General features: G+C 50.6%; 1 protein-coding gene across 1 annotated transcript in view; it reads right to left on the reverse strand.

The window, feature by feature from the left end:
* The window catches only part of LOC143829077 (aldehyde oxidase-like), a 69618-nt gene that overhangs the window by 19771 nt on the left and 37309 nt on the right, over window positions 1-12538 (reverse strand). Inside the window, exons 23-24 of the mRNA XM_077319378.1 lie at window positions 7710-7796; window positions 141-290 (exon numbers count right to left, since the gene is read on the reverse strand). Of these exons, the coding sequence (XP_077175493.1) occupies window positions 141-290; window positions 7710-7796 (237 nt within the window). The remainder of the gene's footprint in view (window positions 1-140; window positions 291-7709; window positions 7797-12538) is intronic.

Consider the following 12538-nt stretch of genomic DNA (forward strand, 5'->3'; position numbering starts at 1 on the left):
TCACAAGAGGGGAAGGTCTTGGCCTCTCTGCCTTGTGGTTGGCCCTCCAGAAGAACCGGCTGCCCTCTGGGTATGACCGGATGCTGGACTAGAGGACCCCTGGCCAGATCCAGCTGGGCTCTCCGGATGTTTCCCAGTACCTTGTAGCCCGCACGGAACTGCCTCAGCAGCTCCGAGATGAGGAACTCGATCAGCAGGAGCAGGTCTTCTGTATTGGCCCCAGCGGCCGCATGCCCGTAGCACTCGATCCATGCGATGCAATCCTGAATGGGAACCCGGCCCTGCAGATCCTGGAGGTGAAGGGGAAGAAAGGGAAACCATTCAGCCGTATATCGAGCACAGCACAGTTCGAATCAGCCTCTGGACACCCTCAGCTCCTGAGAGTGTTCAGGAGAAAGGCAAGAAGATGAAAATGTCAAGGAAAGGCCTTAAAAGAGCCAGATTTCTGCCTGGTGGAAAGCACAGCCAACCCAGGGCCAGGGTCTGCCAAGGCAAGAGGGGGAGAGAGGTGGCTGACCATTGCTGGCCTATGTCTAGCGGCCCTGAATGTCCGTGGAGGTCGCCCACCCAAGGACTCACCAAGGCCAGCCCGGCTTAGCTGCTGAGATCTGAGCAGACGGACCTAGCCAGGTGACCCTGTTGAGACACAACTAATTGGCTCAGTGGACTTCGTGTTCCTTTGGGCTCTTTTAGCCTCATGTCCCTCACAGGGTGTCTCTTGTGGGTAGAGGAAAGGGAAGGTGACTGGAAGCCGCTTTGAGACTCCTTCGGGCAGAGAAAAGCGGCATAGAAGAACCAACTCTTCTTCTTCTTAAGTAATCTCAGGGCTCTCTCAGCCCAACCTCCCTCACAGGGTGTCTGTTGTGGGGAGAGGAAAGGGAAGGTGACTGTTAGCCGCTTTGAGCCTCCTTCGGGTAGAGAAAAGCGGCATAGAAGAACCAACTCTTCTTCTTCTTCTTAAGTAATCTCAGGGCTCTCTCAGCCTCCCCTCCCTCACAGGGTGTCTGTTGTGGGGAGAGGAAAGGGAAGGTGACTGTTAGCCGCTTTGAGCCTCCTTCGGGTAGAGAAAAGCGGCATAGAAGAACCAACTCTTCTTCTTCTTCTTAAGTAATCTCAGGGCTCTCTCAGCCTCCCCTCCCTCACAGGGTGTCTGTTGTGGGGAGAGGAAAGGGAAGGTGACTGTTAGCCGCTTTGAGCCTCCTTCGGGTAGAGAAAAGCGGCATAGAAGAACCAACTCTTCTTCTTCTTCTTAAGTAATCTCAGGGCTCTCTCAGCCTCCCCTCCCTCACAGGGTGTCTGTTGTGGGGAGAGGAAAGGGAAGGTGACTGTTAGCCGCTTTGAGACTCCTTCGGGCAGAGAAAAGCGGCATAGAAGAACCAACTCTTCTTCTTCTTAAGTAATCTCAGGGCTCTCTCAGCCTCCCCTCCCTCACAGGGTGTCTGTTGTGGGGAGTGGAAAGGGAAGGCGACTGGAAGCTGCTTTGAGACTCCTTCGGGTAGAGAAAAGCGGCATAGAAGAACCAACTCTTTTATCCACATATTAAGCTTAAAGATGTAGAAAAACAGGAGACGGGGACCATATTTTTTGATACAATGCTGCCCACTGAGAAATATCTTCAGCCTAGGGTTCTTTTGGGGCTCCAGCTGAATTCAGAATAGATTCAGCTGGGGAAAGGCTTTTGTTTTTTGGGGCTCTTCCCTCCATGAAGAAGAAGAGTTGGTCCTTCTATGCTGCTTTTCTCTCCGCAAAGGAGTGTCAGAGCAGCTTCCAACCTCTTTCCCCTCTTCTCCCCAAAACAGGCACCCTGTGAGGGAGGTGGGGCTGAGAGAGCTCTGGGAGAGACGGATCGGTGAGAACAGCACTATCAGAGCTGCAACTAGTCCAAGGTCACTCAGCTCAGTCCCAGCTCACCCGATTAGAAGCCGCTGGTCTTACGCGCTCCACCAAGCTGGCTCCCCCACTCCAGCCAGCCGCATGATCCCTCTTCCCCGCGGAACCTTTTTCTTTGCCGCTCTTCCCTTTCCCCGTTTCTCTTCGCTCTGGCTGGACGTGTGTCACAGTTCTCTATTTGGGGGCTTTAATGCCTAAGGCTCGAACTTGGCAGCACTTAGGGAGGCCGAGCGGTGGGGGGTCAGCTCCGGCAAGCGAGACAAATCAACGGAGAAAGAAATGGTTCTGCAACTGTACCTCCAATGTCTTCTTCTCCAGAGTAAGAGACCTCCTCGCTTGCATCTGATTCCCATCGTCTCTGAGCACCATCAGGATTTCTCTCAGGGGGCCTGTGAGGGAAGGGAGGCCGAGAGAGCGCTTTGAGGCGACTAGCCCGAGGTCACCCAGCTGGCTGCATGTGGAGGAGGAGGGGGAGCGGGGGATCAAACCCGCTTCTCCAGATGACAGGCCGCTGCCCTTGACCGCACCACCACGCTGGCTCTCGGCAGCCTCTGCCCAAGCACGCCACTGCCCTGAGACAAGCCCAGACCAGCTGGCGACTCCTGGGCCCGGCCGGTACCTGGCAGCGCTGCAGAGATCCCCAGAGCTTGCGAGGCTCTCCTGCTCCCTGCGGTGGCGGTGGTGCTGTTCCTGACGGCCGTCACAGGCAGCTTTGGCCATGGGGTGGCCTCCTTGGTCGTATCTGCCTGGCTTGTCCCAGCGGTGGTTTTGGGCAGTCGGCGCTGCGGCAGGAGGGGCAGCATGAGAGGAGGCGTCGGTGTCGGCTTCTGGTCCTCGGAGGACGCTGCCGGCTTGGTCAGAGGCGGGAGGTGCTCAGCATTCCTCCGGCCAGCTGGCTCTTGAGATCGGGCTTGGTGAGGGAGGCTTCGGCCTTCCCGATGGTCGGTTTTCTCACCCGAGGTGTTTGCATCGTTCTCAAGGCTCCTCCTTTTGAGCAGTTTGTCCTTTCTAGACACGGAACTCATCCTGCAATGGAGACATTTAGGGACTTTTTCCAAACTAACCAAACACAGTCAAGGAGACAGGGGAGTTTACTCCATCCTCGTTTCCCTCTCTTGATTGGCCTGCTGCTTTAGGATTTTGCCTCCGTTCGGCATGTTTGCTCCCCCTAGAGGCTGATTCAATCTTACATCAGTTTATGCCTGGCATACTGTGAGTTCCCCTGAGCTGTAGGAAGGGGCAGCACATAAAAGGAATTATTATGAGCGATGTGGAACATCTAATGGAAAGGGAAGTCTAGGGACATGACGTCCATAGTCCTGCCCCCGGGGACCTCGGCAGTAGAAGGACCGCGGCAGTGGCGCCTGAACACTGAGGTGCACTCATTGCTCTGGGGTCGTGGCTGCCGCTGCCAGTCCTCTGAGGCTGCTCCCACCCTGTGGAGAGTGTGGGAAGCCTCAGGAGACTGGCGGGGGTGGGGCCAGCCCAACACGACACGCCAGCAGGTAAAGAGAGGGGGTGGGGTGGGGGAGGGGGCAGGGGACAGGGATTCTTGTCCTTAATGTGGAAATTCTACAGAAGGGGCGAGAATAATTGTCTGTGGATTTAAAATAATAATAATAATAATAATAATAATAATAATAATAATAATAATAATAATAATAATAATAATAATAATAATAATAATAATAATAATAGAAGGAGAAGAAGAGTTGCTTTTTATTCCCCACGTTTCTCTCCCCAATGGAGTCTCAAAGCAGCTCATAGTTGCCTTCTCTTCCCCTGTGGGTGAGGTGATGCTGAGAGAGCTCTGAGAGAAGTGCTTTGTGAGAACTGACTAATCAGGACTGTGACTAGCTCATCCAGCTAGCTGCATGCAGAGGAGCAGGGAGTCACGCCTGGCTCTCCAGATTAGAAGCCACGGCTTTGAACCACACCACCAAGCTGGCTCTTAACAAGAACACCAAGAAGAAGAATATTGCCCTTCAGATTTTTATGCTGGACCTAAAGGAATGTAAGATCAAATCAACCAGTAACAGGAGAAAGAATCTGCAGAACAGGAAATAAAGATTCCTTGCCAAGAGGTGTAGAGGCCGAAGTCTGTAGACCTGACTTGTTGTCTCGAGAGGCCTGCTGCCTCCCTGGTGCACGCTTTAAGGATGGGACGGAACGGCTGGACAGGCTCCTCAAGCGCACTGATCATTACCCTTTCCTTCTTATCCATGGAGGAACAAGTAATACTGCCCAGCAGAGCATGGAACCTATTAAGAAAGACTCTGTGGATCTGGGGGGAAGGGAAAGGGCCTGGGAGCACAGGTTGTGTTTTCATCAGTCCTTCCTGTAAGTGGCAAAAGACTACCCCCTCCCCGGGCCTCAGTAAAATTGTCAAGCGTTGACCGGTCCCCGAGGATAAAAAGTTTGGGGACTACTGAGTTAAAACACTCACCTTTTATTTCAGCTCGAAAGCTAATGCCCTCCCCTTGCCACGGGCTGTGGGAAAACTCATGAGATCACACCATTATTTGTGGCATCATCAGGTGGAGGTGATGTCAGGAGGGAGGGGAGGGGCTGTGGCTCACGGGCACCTCCCCCTCCCCCCTTGCAAGCCCCGCTGTGAAATCTGTGGGTTCAAAGACTAGGCCCTGAGAGTTCCCTTCAGCTCTTTATTGGGACCCCTCCTGATCCTACAGAGAACTGAAACTGAACGGGAGGATCCCTCCCACAGCTCTCCTGCCCGCCAGTGAGGGGCATGGGCACAGCAGGGGCAGGGAGCAGGATCTGGCCGTGGGGGTGGGAAAGACCCCTGACTGAGAACCCAGAGAGCGGCGGCCAGTCTGAGGAGACAAGACCCCCTGGAAGAGCCGAGGGTCTGGCTCGGCCCCAGGCAGCTTCGTCCGGTCTCCCCCTCCCCAAAATACCACCCTTCCCGCTCCTCTGCCCCCAAATCCAGGAATATCCTAACATGCTGTTTATTTATTTATTCTTTGATTTATATACCACCGCTCTCTTAGGCTTTTGGGTGTTTATAATAACACAGTAAAACCACACTACCGTTAAAATCCACAATTCATTATGCTTTAGGATGCTTTGGGCTGATCCCGCGCTGAGCAGGGGGTTGGACTAGATGGCCTCCATGGCCCCCTCCCACTCTAGGATTCTATGATTCTAAAAAACGGCTCCCGTCTCCTCCCCCCCCCCCCCCCCCCGTCCAGCTAGCATTCCGGAGCCCTTTCCTTAGGAGCGAGGGTCCTGATCTCGCCGGCTCTAGGGGAGCCCCTGATGATCATTCCGGGACCTCAACCTGGCCTCAACCATCTGCCTGGAGGAAGAGCTCCGTCTTGCAGGCCCTGCGGAAGGCTGATCACTGCGGCAGGGCCCTTAGCTCTTCCGGGAACTCGTTCCACCAGGCCGGGGCCGGGGCCGAAAAAGCCCTGGCCCTGGTTGAGGCCAGGTTCATGTCCCCGGTGAATGTCCCTGGGACCACCAGCAGATTCATACACTCAGAGCGGGCAAAGTAAAGAGAAGCATCACGGTGTGGCAGTCAAAGAGCGGCAACCTCTAATCTGGAGAACTGGGTTTCATTCCCCTCTCTTCCACATGCAGCTGGTCACAGTTCCCTCTGAGCTGTTCACCCAGAGTGGTTCTCTCTGAGATCTCTCCGCCCCTTTCAATGCACAGGGTTTGTGCTGAGGGGAGAGGAAGGGAAGGGTGCTTGTAAGCCGCTTTGAGACTCCTTCAGACAGTGAAAAACGGGGTGTAGAAAAAACAACTCTTTTCTATGGCGGTTTTGACAGTAAGTGTTCATGTCCAGGCAAGAGAGGGACCCACAAGGAAGGGGAAATCTCGTCTCCTCCCCTGCAGTTCCCACCCACCCATTCCCTCTCCTCCTGCCCTCTCCTTTCCAGCATTCCCAACCTCCTTCTTGTTCCCCCCCAGGGTTATCAGCTCTGGGGGCAGGATTTGGGAGGGGAGGGACTTCACTGGGCTTCCAAGGCCACACAGTCCCCCTTCCAGGTGCCTGTTTTCTCCTGGAGGACTGGTCCCTATTGTCTGCAGACGAGCTGGAATCCTGGGGGATCCGCAGGCCCCACCCGGAGGTTGGCATCCCTAGTTCCTCCCTCCCCCACTCAGCATGCCTTCCTTCCCCCAGGCTGATTACTCCCTCCCCTCCCCGGCTTCCTTGTTTCCCTCCCCACCTGCTGGCTTGGTTCACTCACTCCCTTAAGGGATCTCTCTCAAAGTCTAGGGTTCCCAACTCCAGCTTTCGAGACTCCTGGAGATTTGGGGGCGGAGCAAACGTTTGGAGAGATGAGATGTAAATGCTGAAGATGAATCTTCTGGCTAAGGACAGGAAGCCAAGTTTTCCCAGTATCCCTGTTAGCATATCGATAGTGATATGGAGCTGTTTCCAATAGTTGAAGTTACTGCTGCCAAATCTATGCAATCCAATTAAGCGCATATTTAATCAGAAGTTTATTCCTAGTTAGATGCTTTGCACAGTTGCTTGTGAGTAACTTTGGTCGACTCAAAGGTACCGTATATACTCGCATATAAGCCGACCCTCATATAATCCGAGGCACCTAATTTTACCACAAAATCTGGGCAAACGTATTGACTCGAATATAAGTCGAGGATGGGAAATGCTCCATCATCACAGGCTCTCCCATCCAGCCCCCCCTCCAACAAATACAGAAAAGTCAAGAGGATGAATAGCTGCTGGTATTTGTAGCCCACTTTTCACCCACAGAAACCAAAAGAATAGTTTGGAAGAAGTGATTAAGAAGAGGAAGAAGTGAAGGCAAAAGTAAAAGAAAGATCAAAGTCCCTCAGGCAAACTGTTGATGCCCTACAAGCTGCCAGAGCAACAATTGGCTGGCTGGAGCAGGCTTACAATAGAAATGAAAGAATCTGAGTTCTTACAGTCAGATGTCCAGAGCCAGCTCGGTGTAGTGGTCAGGAGGGAAGGGAAGGGAAGGGAAGGGAAGGGAAGGGAAGGGAAGGGAAGGGAAGGGAAGGGAAGGGAAGGGAAGGGAAGGGAAGGGAAGGGAAGGGAAGGGAAGGGAAGGGAAGGGAAGGGAGGCAGAGTACCCAGAGCACCCAGACTGCTGAGTGGCACTTAAGCCATGAGACCATACTCCTCCTCTTCCTAGGCCTTACCATAAATATTAAGTGGAACAGATAGGATAAACAATTCTCACACAAAAATGTTGAAGGCTTCAATAGTGTATTAGTCACACCGTAGCACACTACACGTGTACAAAATTGCTTTTGAACAATAAGTATAGCCCTGAAAATATATTCTATGTGCCTGCAGTAGACACAAACATTACCCTTATATTACAAAAATTGTAGGCAAAATTAGGTACATTTAAACAATAAATATATCCTTGAAAATATGTTTTAGAAGAAAAATAAGGATTGGTTCTTATATGCCGCTTTTCTCTACCCGAAGGAGTCTCAAAGTGGTTTACATTCGCCTTCCCTTTCCTCTCCCCACAACAGACACCCTGTAAGGGAGGGGAGGCTGAGAGAGCCCTGATATTCCTGCTCAGTCAGAACAGCTTTATCAGCTGGCCTACAGTGCCTTTGCCATTGCATTAAATACCTTGACCATGTCATATTGGTCTTCAGAGGCAAAGTAAACTTTCACTGAATCACTGAAGAAGCAGTCAACTGGCATTTTAAGTCTGACATAAAAAATCTACAGTCCTTGAGCCAGGGACACCAGAGGACGTACAATATCCTTTCCCCCATTCCACTTGATGTCATTAACAAAATCTTTCACTGCTACTTGAAAATCACCTTAAAGAAACACTCACCAAAATGGAGTCGTCAGGAGTACATCCGCCATTAATATACGCGCTGACATCCACGGCCAAAACTCTGCCATTATTCATGAAGCCAACCTGGAGGGGATTAAGCATGAAACTGATTTACTGCTCTGTTATATTGGTGTTGTTCGCTTGGCTCGAATTGTACAGCAGGAAAAGGATATGAAACCTGAACAGCAGAGATGAGATTACAGCTCATCTCCAGACTACAGAGATCAATTCCCCTGAAGAAAAATGGATGCTTTGGTGGGTGGACTCTCTAGCGTTGAACCTCTCCCCCCCCCCCCCCGAGGTCCCTGTCCTCCTGAAGCTCCACCTCAAATCTCCAGGAGTTTCCCAACCTGGATCAGGCAACTCTACCCTGCCCCCATCCTCCACTGGTGGTTGGGAGGACCTGGCAGCCCTATCAAGAAGAAGTCTTGTCTTTTAGGTAGGGTTGTCAGATCTGTGTTGCGAAATACCTGGATATTTTGGGGGGTGGAGCCAGGAGTGGGTGGGATCTGGGGCAGAAGAAGAAGAGGAAGAGTTGGTTCTTCTATGCCACTTTTCTCTACCCGAAGGAGTCTCAAAGCGGCTTACAGTCGCCTTCCCTTTCCTCTCCCCACAACAGACACCCTGTAAAGTGGGTGAGGCTGAGAGAGCGCTGATATCACTGCTCGGTCAGAACAGATTAATCAGTGCCGTGGTGAGCCCAATGTCACCCAGCTGGATGCATGTGGGGGAGTGCAGAATCGAACCCGGCATGCCAGGTTAGAAGTCCGCACTCCTAACCACTACACCAACTGGATCTGGAGATCCGTATAATAACAGGAGATTCCCAAGTGCTACCAGGAGGTTGGCAACCCTACTTTTGAGTAAACCATCTTCCCTTCTTACAGCCACAGCACACAAGTCAGGACAACCCGAGAGGGTCATAGACATGAAATTTTAAAAGCATTTCCACAATACTTGTGAGTTCCAGCTTGGCCAGATGAGAAGACATTAAGCGATGTTTGTTTTTACTGAAGAACCAGCATGAGCGTCTGCATTTTTTCTGTTGAAAAGAGGCAGCCTTTGGCAAGGAGGGATCCGAAGGGGAAAACTCTTATAGAAAAGCTGTTCTCTGCAAGAAACCTCACTGGCATTTATAAACTTTGCTGGCGAAGAAGAAAGGGGACTCTTCTGAAGAAAATTCTGTTCTGAGAAGCAATCCTGTAACACAGGCAAATTCCACATAGGTACCCAACAACCTGTGTGTCGTAACAGTTTGCTTCACTGACAAGATTTCTCAGCTTTTGAATGAACGTTATGCCTAGAGAGATCTCGCATAGCAAGACGTGGTTAACAGGAAACTTATTTGCCCCGGCCAGAATGTTAATAGCTGTAGCATGGAGACAGGAGAAAGTGGCAGAGATTGGGAAAATGGCTAAAGAAACTATGGTACACCATGTTAAGGAGGGAAATGTCTGCATGTAAGAAGTTAGGGGGATGGAGACAGATATCCACAGAGTAAGGCTGGGCAAATCTGATCTCCCTTCATTATTTTTTGGAATAAAAATAAATTGCAAGAATTAGTTTTAAAAAGAAGTAGGGAAGCTCGTTTAGATTGCCAAATCTGATTTTACGGACATAGTATTCTATTGTCATGATTCTGCATTCTCGTGTATTGAACGCTATTAAACACATTATTTTAAAATATTTCTCAGCTCTCTTTTTGTGTGTGACTGGAGTGGACAGTTTTATTGGAAACTGGGGGCAAGTTCAGACTGTTCCAACAACAAGGCAGCATCGTGCAATTCAGTGTGTACAACTTCAGATGCTAAGAAGGGTTGGTCTTTATGCCCTGCTTTTCACTGCCTGAAGGAGTCTCAGAGCAGCTAACAATCGCTTCCCCCTCCTCCTCCCACAACCGACCGGGCAGAGACAGCTCTGACAGGTCTGCTTTGTGAGAACAGCACTATCAGGATTGTGACTAGCCCATGGTCACCCAGCTGGCTTCATGGGGAGGAGCGTGGAATCAAACCCAGTTCGCCAGATTAGAAGCTGCCTCTCTTAACCACTATACCAAGCTGGCTCTTAAGTTGGTTTTGTTAATGAATTCTCTGTGCATTTATTTGCCCGCCGTCCAGGATTCTCGGCCAGCTGTAACCGAACAGAAAAACAGCAAAGCCAGTATGTTTTGCCATACACTCAGTTTTCTGTTTAGCTGGTGGGGAATAAGCAGAGCAAGGAAAAAACTGCACAGATCCAGAATATTATTTAAAGCAGGGGTCCCCAACCCTTTTGAGCCTGTGAGTACCTTTGGAATACTCACACAGGGTGGTGGGCACAACCTCAAGATGGCCACTATAGAGCCAACTCCAAAATGACTGCCGCAGTGTCATGAATCCCCGTTTTCTGTGCCTCATTTGGTCTCTTGCAGAAACACCAGATGTCATATCTGTCCTCATGTCCTCGGCTGGAGGGTTGACTTAGAGGTTTACCGAGGAACACCGCTCCCCATTCCTGGCATTCCATCCCCCTCACCTCCACTGATATACTTTATGGCCCCAAGAGGTTCTCTCTCCCCCACCATGAGAACTCACTCTTATCTGCCCGTATCCTTGGGCTACTTCTTGGCTGTAAGAAATTGACTGCCACAAACCGGCAAGGCAGAATGGAGGTCTCCTTAGAATTTGCACCTTAAAGATCAAAAGCCTTTCCCCTGTGAAACTACCTTCCCGCCTAAAAGCTGCCCTCCAATATATAGCCCCAAGAGGGTTATCTGCGCTCGTCTCTGTCAATGCTCTTCTGTACCTACCATGCTTTTTCTCGCATCATCTTATGGAATCTTTCAATAAAGACTGACTTCTTAGCATCGCATTTGTCTGGAGCGGCTTTCTACGGGGGGGGGGTCTCCTAGGGTCGAGTGGACTCGTCAACGGGGTGTGACACACAGGAGGTGGAGCCATATGCACAGAGGAAGCCCAAATGCAGGGGAGAAGAACACTAATTTTTTAAAAACTACACTGGGAAAGAGGGATGAGTGAATAAAACACTGCAGTGGCAGTGGTTAATCTGCATAACCAATCAGATTAATGCAGGAGCCCTGCTGGGAAACAGCCCCACCCACTTTGTAAAAGACCTGATGGGAGTCAAGAAAGGTGTTGGTGAGTGCCCAGGTGCCCACAAATACTATGATGGAGACCTCTGATTTAAAGTCACTGGATGAAGAACTTTAAGGGGAAACATCCTCTGAAGGGGGGGGGGGAATAGTTGCCTCACTGACCTTCTATCAATCTAGGACCGATAGCTAGTACAGAATTTAGGTAGCTTGATTCAGTCTGCTTCAGATGTCTGATGATGTCAGCTATTGCACTGTACTGATTGTAAGGGGAAGACAATGGACGGAACCCCGACCTTGGCCAGCTCAAATCAGCCAATAGGAAGGGCTGAAGGAGCCTAGGAAAGCCCTCCAAACTAATCATTCTTACTGTATATTAAAAGAAAAAAAGGATGGCTGAGGCTAGTCTGGTCTTGTCAGATCATATAAGCTAAGCAGGGTTGGTCCTGGTTGGTAACTGGAAGGGAGACCACCAGGGAAGCTCAGGTGGCTATGCTATGCTGATAGAGTCCATAGCAAACCACCTCTGTTCATCTCATGCCTTGAAAGCCCTACAGCACAGGTAGTCAACCTGTGGTCCTCCAGATGTCCATGGACTACAATTCCCATGAGCCCCTGCCAGCATTTGCTGGCAGGTGCTCATGGGAATTGTAGTCCATGGACATCTGGAGGACCACAGGTTGACTACCCCTGCCCTACAGGATCGCCATATGTGGATTCCGATTTGCTGCCATTGTCTACCACCGACATTTTAAAAAGAGCACACACACCCTCCCCCAAAAAAGCCACAGACCAAAAAAACAAACCTATATCAAAACTTGAAAATTGGTTTTCATTGGTCAAGAGAAGGTATGATCCAGAGAGTTTCTTCCTTCCCCGTTTGTGCTGGACATCTGCCATCGCTGAGACATATTAAAAAGGAACAGGGGGATAAACCTCCGGAAGTCTCTTCCGAGGGGAGGAGAGTAGAAGTTCTGCTCTGGATTTCTAAAGAGGCATGAAATGAACGGATTTCCAGAAATGCACTGGGGCGGCCGGGTTGCAACCTTCCTTCTCATTTCGTGGATGCCAAGGGGCTTTGACTCGGGAAGATTTGTGGGGAAAGATGAGTAAAGGAGCAGGCTTGATCCAAAAGGAAGAGCAGAAACAAAGAATGAGGAAGAAGGTAAAGGTAAAGGTATCCCCTGTGCAAGCACCGAGTCATGTCTGACCCTTGGGGTGACGCCCTCCAGCGTTTTCATGGCAGACTCAATACGGGGTGGTTTGCCAGTGCCTTCCCCAGTCATTACCGTTTACCCCCCAGCAAGTAAGCTGGGTACTCATTTTACCAACCTCAGAAGGATGGAAGGCTGAGTCAACCTTGAGCCGGCTGCTGGGATCGAACTCCCAGCCTCAGACTCCTCAAACTGAAGAAGAAGAGCTGGCTTCCATACCCTGCTTTTCACTGCACGAAGGAGTCTCAAAGCAGCTTACATTCGTCTTCCCTTCCTCTCCCCGACAACAGACACCCGGTGAGATAGGTGGGGCTGAGAGAGCTCTGACAGAACTGCTGTGAGAACAGCTGTGCTAGGACTGTGACTAGCCTAAGCTCACCCAACTGGCTGAAGGTGGAGAAGTGGGGAATCAAACCCAGTGCACCAGATTGTAATTGTCATTATTATTTATTAAATTTGTATACCACCCTCCTGCAGCCGCTGCTCTTCACCACTTCACCATAGGCCAAGGCATATGTTTG

The sequence above is a fragment of the Paroedura picta genome, chromosome 2, assembly GCF_049243985.1.
Source record: "Paroedura picta isolate Pp20150507F chromosome 2, Ppicta_v3.0, whole genome shotgun sequence".
In the NCBI taxonomy this organism is placed as follows: domain Eukaryota; kingdom Metazoa; phylum Chordata; class Lepidosauria; order Squamata; family Gekkonidae; genus Paroedura; species Paroedura picta.